Here is a 13060-nt window from a genome sequence, read left to right as displayed (position 1 = left end):
GAACTGATAGTTTTTCAATATCATCGACTTCCTTATCATTTATATTTTTTTTTATCCTCAAAAATCAAAGACTCAAGGATTTAAGTTTGGAGAACGAGAAGGGCTTGGCAGAGTACCACCATGTCCTATCCTGCTGCCAAGACATTCAAGTATTTCAATATTTTTGTAAAAGAATTAGCAAATCATTTTCATTAAAAGATTGTTCGAAGCTTTAGCCCAAATATTAATTGGAAATGATGTTAAATTTTAATATGGGCATTTTTAATAAACCACTCTTGCGTATTGTGGAAATTGAAAAATAGGCACAGTTGTCAAAGCAACGTTAGTCTACTAGAAAGAGCTTGTTTCAGTAGTTTGTGGGTAATGTGCTCTCTGTTGCAAACATTATTTTAGGTAAATTAAATCTCGTTCAAATCAAACTAACTAGTTATTAAAGTTAAATAGGTTCGTTTCCTAGTTTAATGAGTTTGCTGGTAACTGATGAAGGCACATTAATATTAAAATAAACAATACAACAAATTTAAACGAATTATTCCTGAACTTACAGATTAGTTTGATATTAGATAATAGTTCTCTCAGTGTAGTAAATGTACAAGGCAATTTATAAAAATATGGATCTTAAGGAATTTGGCAAATTGTAAGCACTTCAAAAAGTCCTGGTTCCAAATTTGTCATTGAGGTATTTGATGTACCTACATTGCATATTGTCTAATTATATTATTTTCATAGAAAAGTTGAAAACGTGTATGCGGCAGTTTCTTTCCCTCAAGGAATTTAATGCAGTACCCTTTTAACTCTAATAAAATATTAAAAACTTAAGTTGCGCGAACGTTCTGTTTCGAGTGGGTAATTTTGTAATCTTCTAAAAGCCTATGTTGTATTTAAATACACTTTACAAGCAACTAGCAGCTGCCCTTTTATTTCCACACAGGAATATTTTGAAGGGAGGTAAATGAAAGAAACTGGGAAGGAGAGCGGTAAACCAGAGTCGGACTTTGTTCCGAACATCAAATGTATACAGGGTGTAAGAAGTTTAACTGCCATGATTTCAGCATGAAATAGAGTAATCATAAATGAACAAAAAAGTTGTATATTACAGGGGCGTAAGATTAATAGTTTTCAAAATACAGCGAGTATTAATATTGCGGAATTTCATCACAACGTGACAATAGCGCTTAACCTAACACTACACAGCTGGTTCATGCTACGTGGGCATGCGGCAGACTTGTTCTACGGAAAAAATTTAAACAAACATTATTATGAAACATTTAGGAATGTTTCTTGGAAAACACCCCAAGAAAAGGAAATAGTGGTACGCAAAAAACACTCAGACACGGTCCAATTCCAGATCCCAACTGAATTGCGTAATGCTGGACAGCTTAGTACCTCGTGTTGTTTGCCGCGCCTTTGTCACATTGCTCGATATGAATTTTATCGAATTTTAAATTTATTTCAACGCTAATTATTTTATAGAATTAAGCATAAGGAAGTTCAAAAAAGTGATAAACATTGTATTCTATGGTATTCTATGCACGTAGTATATTCCTTAATTAATCGAACTTTTGTACATCAGGTTGGAGTTTATTTTAATGTATTCTATCGTCTGTTAAAATTAAGGTTGTCAAACTTTTAACACCCTGTATAAAGTTGAATGCTACGGTAATGTTTGTATTCAACGTGAGGCAACAGCTTAACCTCGAATCTGAACAAAATAGAAAAAAATAATGTTTTTGTTTGTAAACGCTGTCTGAATTCTAATGCACTTTCATTTAAAATGGCTTGTACTCAACTCAATGGGAGCGCCACTACACCGAATTGTTTTAAATGCATATTAAAATGCCACGCTGAATTTAAAAGCTTATTAAGAATACTTCTTTGGATTGACATTAAAAAGTAACTTCTCAGTTGCTTTTAAAATGTAACTAGAAGGGTAGGCAAGCCGGCAGCCGCCGACTTGACCTTTCGTTCGTACAAGCGATTTTTACTCGATTATAATTTCTTCATTTCTCCATACCAATATAATTTATGCTGCCTAATTTGTTTGTTTTTAATAATCATGGGCAAATATATGTTTTATAAGCAGAGCTTTGGTTCGGATTGATCAGAAAAATATTTCTAGAAAAGTTAGACCACCTTGGATTCAATATACATGTATTAAATTTATTTAAATAGTATCTAACTGATAGGCAAGAAAAGTATACTATTAGTATAATGGCAATTAATTAATTGAGCACAAAATTTACTGCAGGTGTTCCTCAAGGCAGTAATTTGGAGCCACTTCTCTTTTTGTTGTTTATCAACAATGATATAACAACAAATCTACAGTGTTTCTGATTTTTTGTGTTAACATCTCCTTAATGAAAAATAGGCTGGCGAAATTAAGTGGGACTAATTAAGTGTTATGCTTAGTTTCCTGTAAAGTTATATTTTTGACGACTATTGGTTTTTCATTGTCACGAATGCCTGGCTTACTATCTTTTATATAGGTTAGGAATTTCTTCATTAAAAAATGACGTAGTACACAACTGTTTTGGGAGACATACGATAATTCTAAGGTGGTATTTTTTCAATAAACAAATCTCTAATACACCTATTGTTCTGAAAAATATTTTTACTAGCAGGATTGTATGGTGTTACAAAATTAATTGATGAATCAATACAAACAAATATAAAAGAAAAAGCGATAAAATAACATTCATTTATTATATAAATGACAATCTATTACAATGTTAAAATACAATTTTTAGAAGAGATTTTTTTAGAGATTTAGGCATATACTGTGGCAAAAATTAAGTTTTGCTGAACCTATTAACATAAAGACAAGAGAAGTCAGAAAAATGCTGGAGTTTATAAGGTACTTATACGTAAATATTTATGTGTAAATCTTTTATCATAGTGGCATAAATATATTGGAGCAGATCCAAAAAAATTAAAATAATATATTACAGGAACAGAGCAACTTTCTGGAATATCGCCGGGTCTGTTTTTTAATTACATATTTTCTTGTATAAAGTTCTTGATAATAAAGTGGATTGTTGTGAAATACTTTCTCAAATTTATATTTTAATACCAAGATTAAATTCAAGATAAAATTTCACATTTCATCTCAGTCACACAAACACAAACATAATGCAAAAGTTTCCAGTAGGTGCACTATACGATACAGGTACACTATATGATACAGGTACACACACCTGTGAAAGTAGTTTTTTAGTTTTAATTTTATGATTTGTTTTTTGTACGAGTCTCTTGAGTGTGAGTCTTTCTGACAAAAAGGCTAATACCAAATTCATCAAAAGTTTATTTTTGAGAATATACAAGTGTCTCTCTATGTACTAACTAGAACATGAACATTTTGTTTCAGATTGAATTGCATTAGGTGTTTGTTGAATGAATGTGGAGTGATGCCTTTGGTTGAAATAATTGTGTTTCCACTTCTGTTGCTAGTTCTTGATATAGCCAGTTCTTTTCTGAGTACTTTTTTATTACATTTTAGGCAGATGAATATCTATTAGGCAAGCAATATTTTCTCTTCTATCCCAAAACGATACAGCAGGTATGTTGTGCATAACAGTTTTGTCTGTGTGAGATCTAGTATAATTTCAAATTTTCATTTTCTTATATTGTTTGTGGCGTATGCATATAACTTGGTTGTATGTCCTTATTAATTGGCGTTTTAAGGTTATTACTCGATTTATAATTTTGAACAGTGTTTACTCAACACTTTCTAATAGCCTGCATCCTGATGATCGATTGTTCCGTAAGACAAGTGACATTTTTTGCATTATTATTTCTTGTATTGCAACAATAATGTCGTCTTCAAGGTATTGTTTTGGAAAACAAGTGACATTTTCTGCATTTATCACTTCTAATTGTATAATCTTTTAGAATGTTTTTTATGGATATTTTCCTTTTCCGAGGAACTTGCATGTTTGTTCTTTGTTCATCTATTCTTCTTCATTTTTTCTTTCTATTTAATGCTATTCTTTCCCACATGAGTTGGGACGTTTATTTTCTTAGGTACTCCTATGTTCTAGTCAATTTGTTCATATTGTCCAATTCTGCTTTGAACCATTTTATTACATCAAATGAGTACTTAATGACGTGGACAGCAAGTGTGTTAAAGGTTTAAACGGGTTTTTGCAATTAACTTTCAACTTCAGTAGGGCACTATCCCTTTTTGTAATGCTGCTACAAATCTCGCTTTTTTTATATGATCCAGTTTAATGTTTCGATTAAATCTTTGATATATATGTAATTTGTGTTTTTCTATTGGTGCGGTATCTCTTGTTTGTTCATGATTTCATTACAGAAAACGATTAACAAAAAAAAACAACTTTGAGATTATTAGTTCTGTTTATATTGAGTTTTCTAATACGTGTCATAGGTATTTGTATTTCTGTGATCTACATACTAAAAACAAAATTACTTGTTCCATTTGGTATTTCAATCCTTCTAAGTGGCTAATGGAAAATATGTTACTTAGTTATATCATTAATGTTTTGAATGATTAATGGAGTTAACAAAATAAAAACAAAATACTTTTTACTTTTTTCAAACTTTAGAGTAGCAAGGCTATTCCGATATATGTAATAATATTGCGTTTCTCTTGCCACTAACGTGTTACTCGATACATTTGTGTTCTTTTTTCCTCCCTCAGTTTCATATACTTAATACGTAAATAAAGTAAACAGAATGATGAATGATCGCGATCACATTAAGTTGTCGATGTGTAAGAAAATTACATTTCGCAGTGGGAACGTCGTATCTTATAAATTTGCGTGGGTCGACCTTAAGTACGTACCTAGGTTTTTTATGAAGACAAAAAACATATGTGTCATTGAGCATATATCGTGTCCTAAATTCGACATATCGCTATTGGTAGCTTAGTTACTGTAATACAGAGAAAGAGGTGCGTGCAAATTGTAGGAGCTTTGCAAAGGTGATTGTTTCCAAATTACCTATTTTGTCTAATACACAAAAGATAAATGTTAATGGGTTGTGAAAATTACGTGTACTTTTACGAAATGACTGATACATTCAATTTGTTCTTGTTTCTTTTACGCATATTGCAGAAAACTCAATTAAATTAAACTTTAAAAAATATATAAAAATTTTGACCTTAAAATAAATTTTGTTAAATTACATAGACATGCTAAAAACGTATTTTGAACTGAAATAAGCAAATTCGTGTCCCAATTGGGCATGATCAGCATGAGTGACTCTGAATTGATCAACAGTTACCAATATTATATAGCGAATTTGGAAACACGTTTTTAAAGTCTTCCTAATTTAAGACCATAAAAAAATATATTAAAAAGTTACACAATTGTAGTGCTGTAATTATTTGTACAGAAAATAATAATTTATATAGAAAATACGGCTAATTAAAATTATAGGATATATTATTATATAATACCTAATTACTCTTAAATCAAAGTTTCATGGATTTTCTACAAAAATTTCTATCTATTATTTACAAATTTTCTAGAAATTGTGTTGGGTCACTGAAAAAAAGGCTGCAACTCATTTATCACACATACAAACTTTATTAAAACAATTATTATATTAATTATACAAAAGCAACACGCATAAGTATAGGAAGCAAATAGGACGATCGCGAAATAATATACAAACGAATTTAGAAGACATTGTTAGAAATGATTGCAGATACATTTATTTTAAATTGTTCTGTTCAATACACAACCAGGACTGGTAACGATAACTATCCTTAATGCATCTGCGCATATGATAGAACTAATCTAATATAATAAAGGAGTAAAAGCATCTTACATCATATTCCCTTGGCGTTTTGGAGCCCCACGTTGGGCGCCATGTTACCTCTCAAATGGGGGGAACCAGCATTTTTACCAAGCTCCTGGTGTACTGGGGTTCTGGAGGTTCTTGTCTCCTACAAAGAGACAAACAGGATGTTCGGACACCTCCCTCGTCACGACAATCCCATGTTTATGTCACTGCCTTCTAGGCTTGCTTAGCACTGTTTTTGAGATGTCCTGTGAGTACCTGGAGCTTGTGCCCGGCCGCGGTACTTTGGTTGCGATTTGCTCTGCGGTTGAAGACAGTTTCGTGGTACGGATTGGAAAGTTGAGTGAAAATTAAAATATATTCACCTTCTACTTCAAAAAGCAGTAATGGGATAATATTATATAACTTTACATTAATAAATGTAATACATTTTTTGTGGAATTATACGGAAATATTTTTGTACATGGCTACGTCTATGTCAATTTTTTTAACAAATTGAAGGGCAACAATGATATAGCAATTTTTTTCTATTCATCTTTCCACTGTTTATATGTATGTGTTTTACTAGACTTAGTGCGGCGCGGAGTTTAACAGGACCGTAGTCAGATTATGAGTGAAAATATTAATATGTTTACAAAAAATATGTCGCAACATAGTACTATTGCCAAAGAGCAAGGCTGAGTAGAGGATAAAATACCTATATAAATTTAAATAACACCACTTACCTGATAAACCTTAGTGTTGAGATAAGGCTTCCGTGGTATAGTGGAAGGAGTTAAAACACATTACTACGTGCTTTTCAAAGTTTTCTTTAGTGAAACCGCGACGTTTATCACTTAATATTAACTTGTGTAGGGAAAATGACCGTTCAACGTCTACTGTTGACAACGGACAGTATGATAAATTGTTGAGGCATGAACTATCCTATATATTTGCTGGTAAACCCTGATATGTACCAGATAAAACTTTACATATGAAGAGCACAGAGGAAAAAGGGGAAATGTCACAAATTAGTCCAAATTGAGTTAGTGGTGCCATCTGTTAGACAATAGTTCAAATTTGATATTCAGTAAGTTTCCTGTGTAAAAATGTAGCATAATCATAAAAATAAATGGGTTCAAATATATACATACTTTGAAAAAACGGGAAATATCCATATTGGACGAACTAGAAATGTTGTACCACGTGAACAACATTTCTAGTAAATATTTGGATAATTTAAACATAGTAAACAATCATACTATTTTTATTAATAATTGCCGTCTTTTAGATCTTCTACCCATATCTGAAGAGAAATATAAAAACTTACAAGAGCTTAAACGCTTTTATCCACGACTATTGTATAATGTACCCATTATACGTCTGTTTGCTCGACCTTAATAATACCCATTAATCACGGCAGTGATTAATGAGTCATTAATCACTACTGTCAGATGCTTCCTTAATTTAGCTATAATATTATATTGTTCTGCTACAAACAATCCGTTTTTAAAATTTTATCGTGTAAACCACTAAATATTTTCAATTCAGTGCTGTACATATAAAAAAAAATTAAAAAAGTGAATTTTCCTAGACCGAATTCGAACTCGGGACCCGCGGTTGGAAGGGAAAGAGCATCTACACTGAGCCATCAGCGACTTCATTCGTGGGAGTCGTATATCTGTTTCTTAACATACCATGTTTTTCGAAACATTTCAAAAAAAATTCAACAAAAATATTTAGTAGTCGTGGATAAAGTATAGTATTCTACTCCCGTATAATGGGTATTATTCACTCGGTGATTTAGGCCACTCGCCTGCGGCTCGTGGCCGTAAACTTCATCTCGTGAATAATACCCATCATTATACGCTCGTTGAATAATATACTATTATCTACGACTATTTAATAATAGACGCATTATAATTGTGATAGTAAGTACATAATGTAACTCATATTACACACCCGTGGAATATGAGTTTCATATTCCACAGGTGTGGAATATGAATTTTTATACGTATCCCTTATAGCTTCTGACCGCGCTACAAAATAGAATCGAGCTTGCTTGAATTGTTTTTACTATGGTAACTAATGTAATTGATTTGACAACACTTCGCAAAATAAAACATTTTTGACTTTTGCAGTAATTTTGCAGTTTTTAGTTGTTAATGTAAATTGTGTTTAACCATGAATTCTGACAATGAAAATGAAATTCGATGCACCCCTCCTGAAATTCGTGAAGCCGCGAAATTAGCATCATTGGAATTACTTCCAGAGAAATCACGAAAAAATTACACAATTGTATATAACAGCTTTATGGACTGGCGACTAAAAATTGGCACAAATTCGTTTTCCGAAGATACTTTGTTGGTATATTTCAAGGAATTGACAAAAAAATATAAATCGTCTACATTGTGGAGCCATTATTCGATGCTTAAGAGCACACTTAACCTTAAACATAATATGAATATAGAATCTTACGCAAAAGTTCGAGCTTTATTAAAAAGGCAGTCAGAAGGCTACCAACCCAAGAAATCAAAGGCATTTACTGGAGATGAAATATACAAATTTATAACTGAAGCACCGGATACTAAATACCTAGCCACGAAGGTAAAAATATAAGTTAGAATTTAACTAAATAATACTAAGGTTTTTTGCTTTTTGTACTTATAGGTTGCATTAATAATGGGAGTGATGGGAGCTTGCCGCTCAAATGAGTTATATGAAATGAAAACAAAGAATCTGCAATTTTTTGAAGGTTGCATAAACATATCGGTTCCAATTACGAAGACAAAAGTTCCCAGAAATTTTACTGTTACCGGAGATTTTTATAATATCGTCAAAAAATATTCAGAGCTCAGACCATCGGATGTATCAAGTTCTTTCTTCCTAAATTTTCAAAATGGGAAATGCACAAAACAAGTTATTGGTATAAATAAATTTGGAAGAATGGGTAAAGAAATAGCAGAATTTTTGAAACTACCGGATCCAGTAAAATACACAGGACATTGCCTTCGACGATCTTCTGCCACTTTGTATGCTGATGGAGGGGCCAATATGACTGCCCTTAAACGCCATGGGGGATGGAAGTCAGCCTCTGTGGCTGAAGGTTATATTGCTGACTCTAAAAAAAATAAAATGGATGCCGCCAATAAAATTTTGCACCAAATCAATCCAAATTCTATCAGTATTTCGAATGCAAATTCATGTCCATCTACATATGCTGATGGTGTCAGCAATTTTACTATTGATAATTTTGCCATTACCAATAAGACCAGTGATGTAAATATTAATACTACGAAAACACCTCCAACCATACATTTTAATAATTGTCATAACCTTACAATTAATTTTATAAATAAATAAACTTTAGTTGCCCTAGTTACAACAATCTAATCATACGCTAATTTTAAATAATTCATTATAAAAATTTCTAATTTTAAATAAATGTTTCCCAATCTACAAATTATTATTATTTTTAAACAATATGATGAGTGAGTAGTCGTAGATAAAGTATAGTATTTGCCTCGCGTATAATGGCTATATTACACTCGCCTACGGCTCGTGTAATATAGCCTACATTATACGCTCGTTAAATAATATACTATTATCAAGCCCTAAGGGTGGTTGAATATGGAATAAAAAGGATAAAAAAGAAATTGAAATATTAGCTTCTGTTCTTCCTTTGACCTTTTAGAATAAATTTTAGAAAATTTATCTCTGGTTTCGAATACATACATATTGAATATATACAGGCTGTCTACTATAAGATGGCCACTCCTATGTATCTCGCTTAATATACGACGCACGTCAAAAATCTTTATATGTTTTTTGTTCCATTTTTTGAGGCCTTTATGCTCGTAAAACAAATTTGAGATCCATGGCCAACTTTGTGAGTAATCATAAAAAAACCGGAAAAGTACCGAAAGTTTAGGGTCGTATAACTTTTTTATTTTAAGAGATAGAGCAAACTTATTTTAAGAAAATGTCATGGCAAAATTGATATCTTTCACCTGGTATAAACAGATTTTGGAACTATCGTCTGTAAATTGCAGCGCCCTCTACGCGAGCCAAAAAAAATTGTTATCGAAGTAGGTTATATCCACAAAATAATTGCTTGTTCTTTCCTCTTTCATGCGATATACTACATGTTGCCTTTATCTTTTATATTTATCACATTTTTTATAATTTTGATATAAAAAAATATAAAAATTTTCGTGTTACTTATGTTAATGTAAAAATTTGTGTTAAACATAATAAAGAAGAATTAATAAATATAATGTACTTCTTTTAAGCAAAATACAGATTTTCTTATTACTTTATTATAGTATTGGTTTTTGCATTAGAGAGAATTAAGCCTTCAACTGTTCTTTCACAGAGAAGTAGCTTACGCTAAATCTTGCAAACTGTAAAAACAAATGTGTTACCCCTTTGACCCCAGTAATGTCATCATTTGGCAAACGGTTTATTGTCATAGTTTATACGTAACTTTTGGCTTGAAAACTGATACAGTTTATTGTTATTTGAAAAACTATAATTTTGAAGGTGTTATAAAATAAAAAATGTATGTCATTTGAGGAAGAGGAAAGCTTTAATTCTGCAAGTAGTTATATTTATTATTTTTTTATATTTGGCGTGTTTAAAACAATTTCTACATTGACATAACCTACGAAAATTTTTATATTTTTTTTTATATCAAAATTATAAAAAATTTAATAAATATAAAAGATAAAGGCGACATGTAGTATATCGCATCAAAGAGGAAAAACAAGCAATTATTTTGTGGCCATTGCCTACTTCGATGACAATTTTTTTTTGCCCGTGTAGGGGATGCAGCAATTTACATACGATAGTTCCAAAATCTGTTTATACCAGGTGAAAAATATAAATATTGCCATGAAATTTTATTAAAATAAGTTTTCTCTATCTTTTAAAATAAGAAAGTTAGAAGACCCTAAACTTTCGGCACTTTTACGGTTTTTTTTATAATATCTCACAAAGTTGGCCATGGATCTCAAATTTGTTTCTACGAGCATAAAGGGTTTTGACGTGCGTCGTATATTAAGCGAGATACATAGGAGTGGCCCTCTTATAGTAGACAGCCTGTATATTTCATACTGAATGTGATTTCATTTTACACTTTTATCTCGTACCTATTACTTTTTTAATACTAAATGGTAGATTGTAACTATATGGATCATCCTGCGGTCATCTAATTAGGCACCCTTATCAGTTAAAAAATCGGAATGTGTAAGAGCTTCAAGTTACTTAATCGTGCTCATTTCACTAATGTTTTCACATATCCCCATAAGTTTAAATCGCAGGTTAGCGAAAAATGCAAATATTTAATGACAGTTAATTCGTTAGTCGTATTCAACAAACTAAATTGCTATTATAAAATGAAAAAAATATATTTTCATACTTTTTAATTAATCTTTGTTAATAATAATATAATTAATCTCTATTGACAAGTGCTTATGATTGTTTAAAACGATATTAAAAATTTCCTTAAATTAAGTATGCAAAAATTAAATGTTGATAAAGCTGAAAAAGGCTATTGTTTTGTCTATAAAGAACGAAGTTCACAAGTCCAAATCTTTTGTTTCATGTTATCTTAGATGAAACATTTATCTTATATGTAAAAATGATATTTAGATTAATATCTAAATACATCTTTTAGATAAAAGATAAATAATATATTGTTCGTTTTACTGTCACGAGTAAATTAGATTTCTTTAAAAACATTACGTGTTCTTGGATTTGGATAATGCTCGTCTGTTTGGTGAATAGAACTATCACCAACTAATTAATTTCCATAAATATTTAAACTATTAATATCATTGCATATTAAAGTTATTTAGAAGAAAATTATTTTATCTCTTTTAAAAATGTCTTGTACAAATATCCCAATCTTATATCCTACGAATTAAGTTGAATAGTGATGGCTATACGTACTTATAGGCAAATTGCACTTAATTGAACTAAGTGACCTTAACCTTAACTTAGACTTAACGACCCCGCCCTCTCTAGTAACGTCTATGTCCTCTCGGTAAGCGGGTCATTTTAATCAATTCGTTCGTTGTGGTGAAAGTGTTCTCTGTGTATATTTCAAAGTACTGAGTGATGCGAATCTATCGATATGCACTGAAGATGAATTTTCAATTGCCATAAAAAGGAAGAGAGAAGAAATTTGATCTGGTTCGTAGATACATTTTTATATAAATATAAAAACACGCTAAACTATTTATTTTCTTCACGACTGTCGAACAATAAATACAGGTCTGGCCATATTTTTATTTCCGATACAAAGTTAGTAAATTATATAAATATTTCACCAGTCTCCCCTAATAATTCTGACTCCGCCCCCATATCATTTATGTCATCGATACAAGGGAATAAAAAACACCATAAGTGGTGTGTAAACCACTATTGGTTTATTGTCTCTGTCTTGCATTAGGAATTTGGGAACAACGTACGTCAAAAATACGTACATACGGAAGATAGAATACTGGACAATAATAACGTTTTTCTACGTCAAAAAATGACAAGGTTTGCGCATTGACAACAATATGCGAAGTGACACTTTTTTTCGGATTCTTACGTTACCATGACACCGTGCGCGAAATACTTCGTGCACTAGGGTGCGAAGTATTTCGCACGCTGCATGTAAATTAATAAGAGTTTTGTATTTCAATCTTTGAAAAAATGAAGCAAAACTCCAAATTATTATTTATTTTTAAATGAATAACAATTAAATACTTTTAAAATAATGATAGAATTTTACAATAACTTTAGTTATTATTTACAATATTAACATTAATCGTTATTATTGCTGTCAACAACAGCCACTTTGTTTCCATAGTAACAGTGAAAATTTGATTAGGAAAGACATTTTAAGCCAGCTCAACACTATTTTCTATAATAAATTAGGCATTTTACTTATTTATAATATTTTTAAGAGATAGATTTTGACGTTTGTAGAAAAAAATATTGTTTGCATCTCGTGCGCGAACTACTTTGGTGGTCTCGAATAATTTTTTAACTCGGCTTCGCCTCGTTAAAAAATTCAATTCTCGATCACCAAAGTAGCATTTCGCGCACTAGATACAAAAATAACTATTTTGATTTATTGCGATGGCATAAAGAGTATAAGCCACGGCCTGGAATTGACAGCAGTGTTGCCATACGTAATTACCCTATTTGTACGATATTTTTTCACAAGAATGATAAGAGGTTTTGAGACCATACTAAAGCATTCCAACTTTATTACAAATTATTTATAACCTTTAGTAAAAACTAAAACGGTATTCTAAAATAA

General features: G+C 31.2%; 2 protein-coding genes across 3 annotated transcripts in view; both read left to right on the top strand.

Annotated features, from left to right (window-relative positions):
- Positions 1–13060, top strand: part of LOC108905724 (neutral ceramidase) — a 79336-nt gene that overhangs the window by 9195 nt on the left and 57081 nt on the right. The gene's annotated exons all lie outside the window — the stretch shown is intronic.
- LOC111692006 lies at positions 8206–9108 on the top strand. Its single transcript, XM_023455639.1, has 2 exons — positions 8206–8352; positions 8416–9108. The coding sequence occupies exons 1-2, from the start codon at positions 8206–8208 to the stop codon at positions 9106–9108; spliced, it is 840 nt and encodes a 279-aa protein (XP_023311407.1).

This window comes from Anoplophora glabripennis, unplaced genomic scaffold (assembly GCF_000390285.2).
Source record: "Anoplophora glabripennis isolate ALB-LARVAE unplaced genomic scaffold, Agla_2.0 scaffold31, whole genome shotgun sequence".
NCBI lineage: Eukaryota > Metazoa > Arthropoda > Insecta > Coleoptera > Cerambycidae > Anoplophora > Anoplophora glabripennis.
Note: the sequence above shows the minus strand (reverse complement) of the source record. Positions and strands in the feature narration are given on the sequence as shown.

What these genes read in the sequence shown, in the direction of transcription:
- LOC111692006 (XM_023455639.1), top strand. Translation starts at nt 8,206, where the DNA reads ATGAATATAGAATCTTACGCAAAAGTTCGAGCTTTATTAAAAAGGCAG. An exon ending in CTAAATACCTAGCCACGAAG is followed by an intron (nt 8,353 to 8,415) that starts GTAAAAATATAA and finishes TTGTACTTATAG; the next exon opens with GTTGCATTAATAATGGGAGT.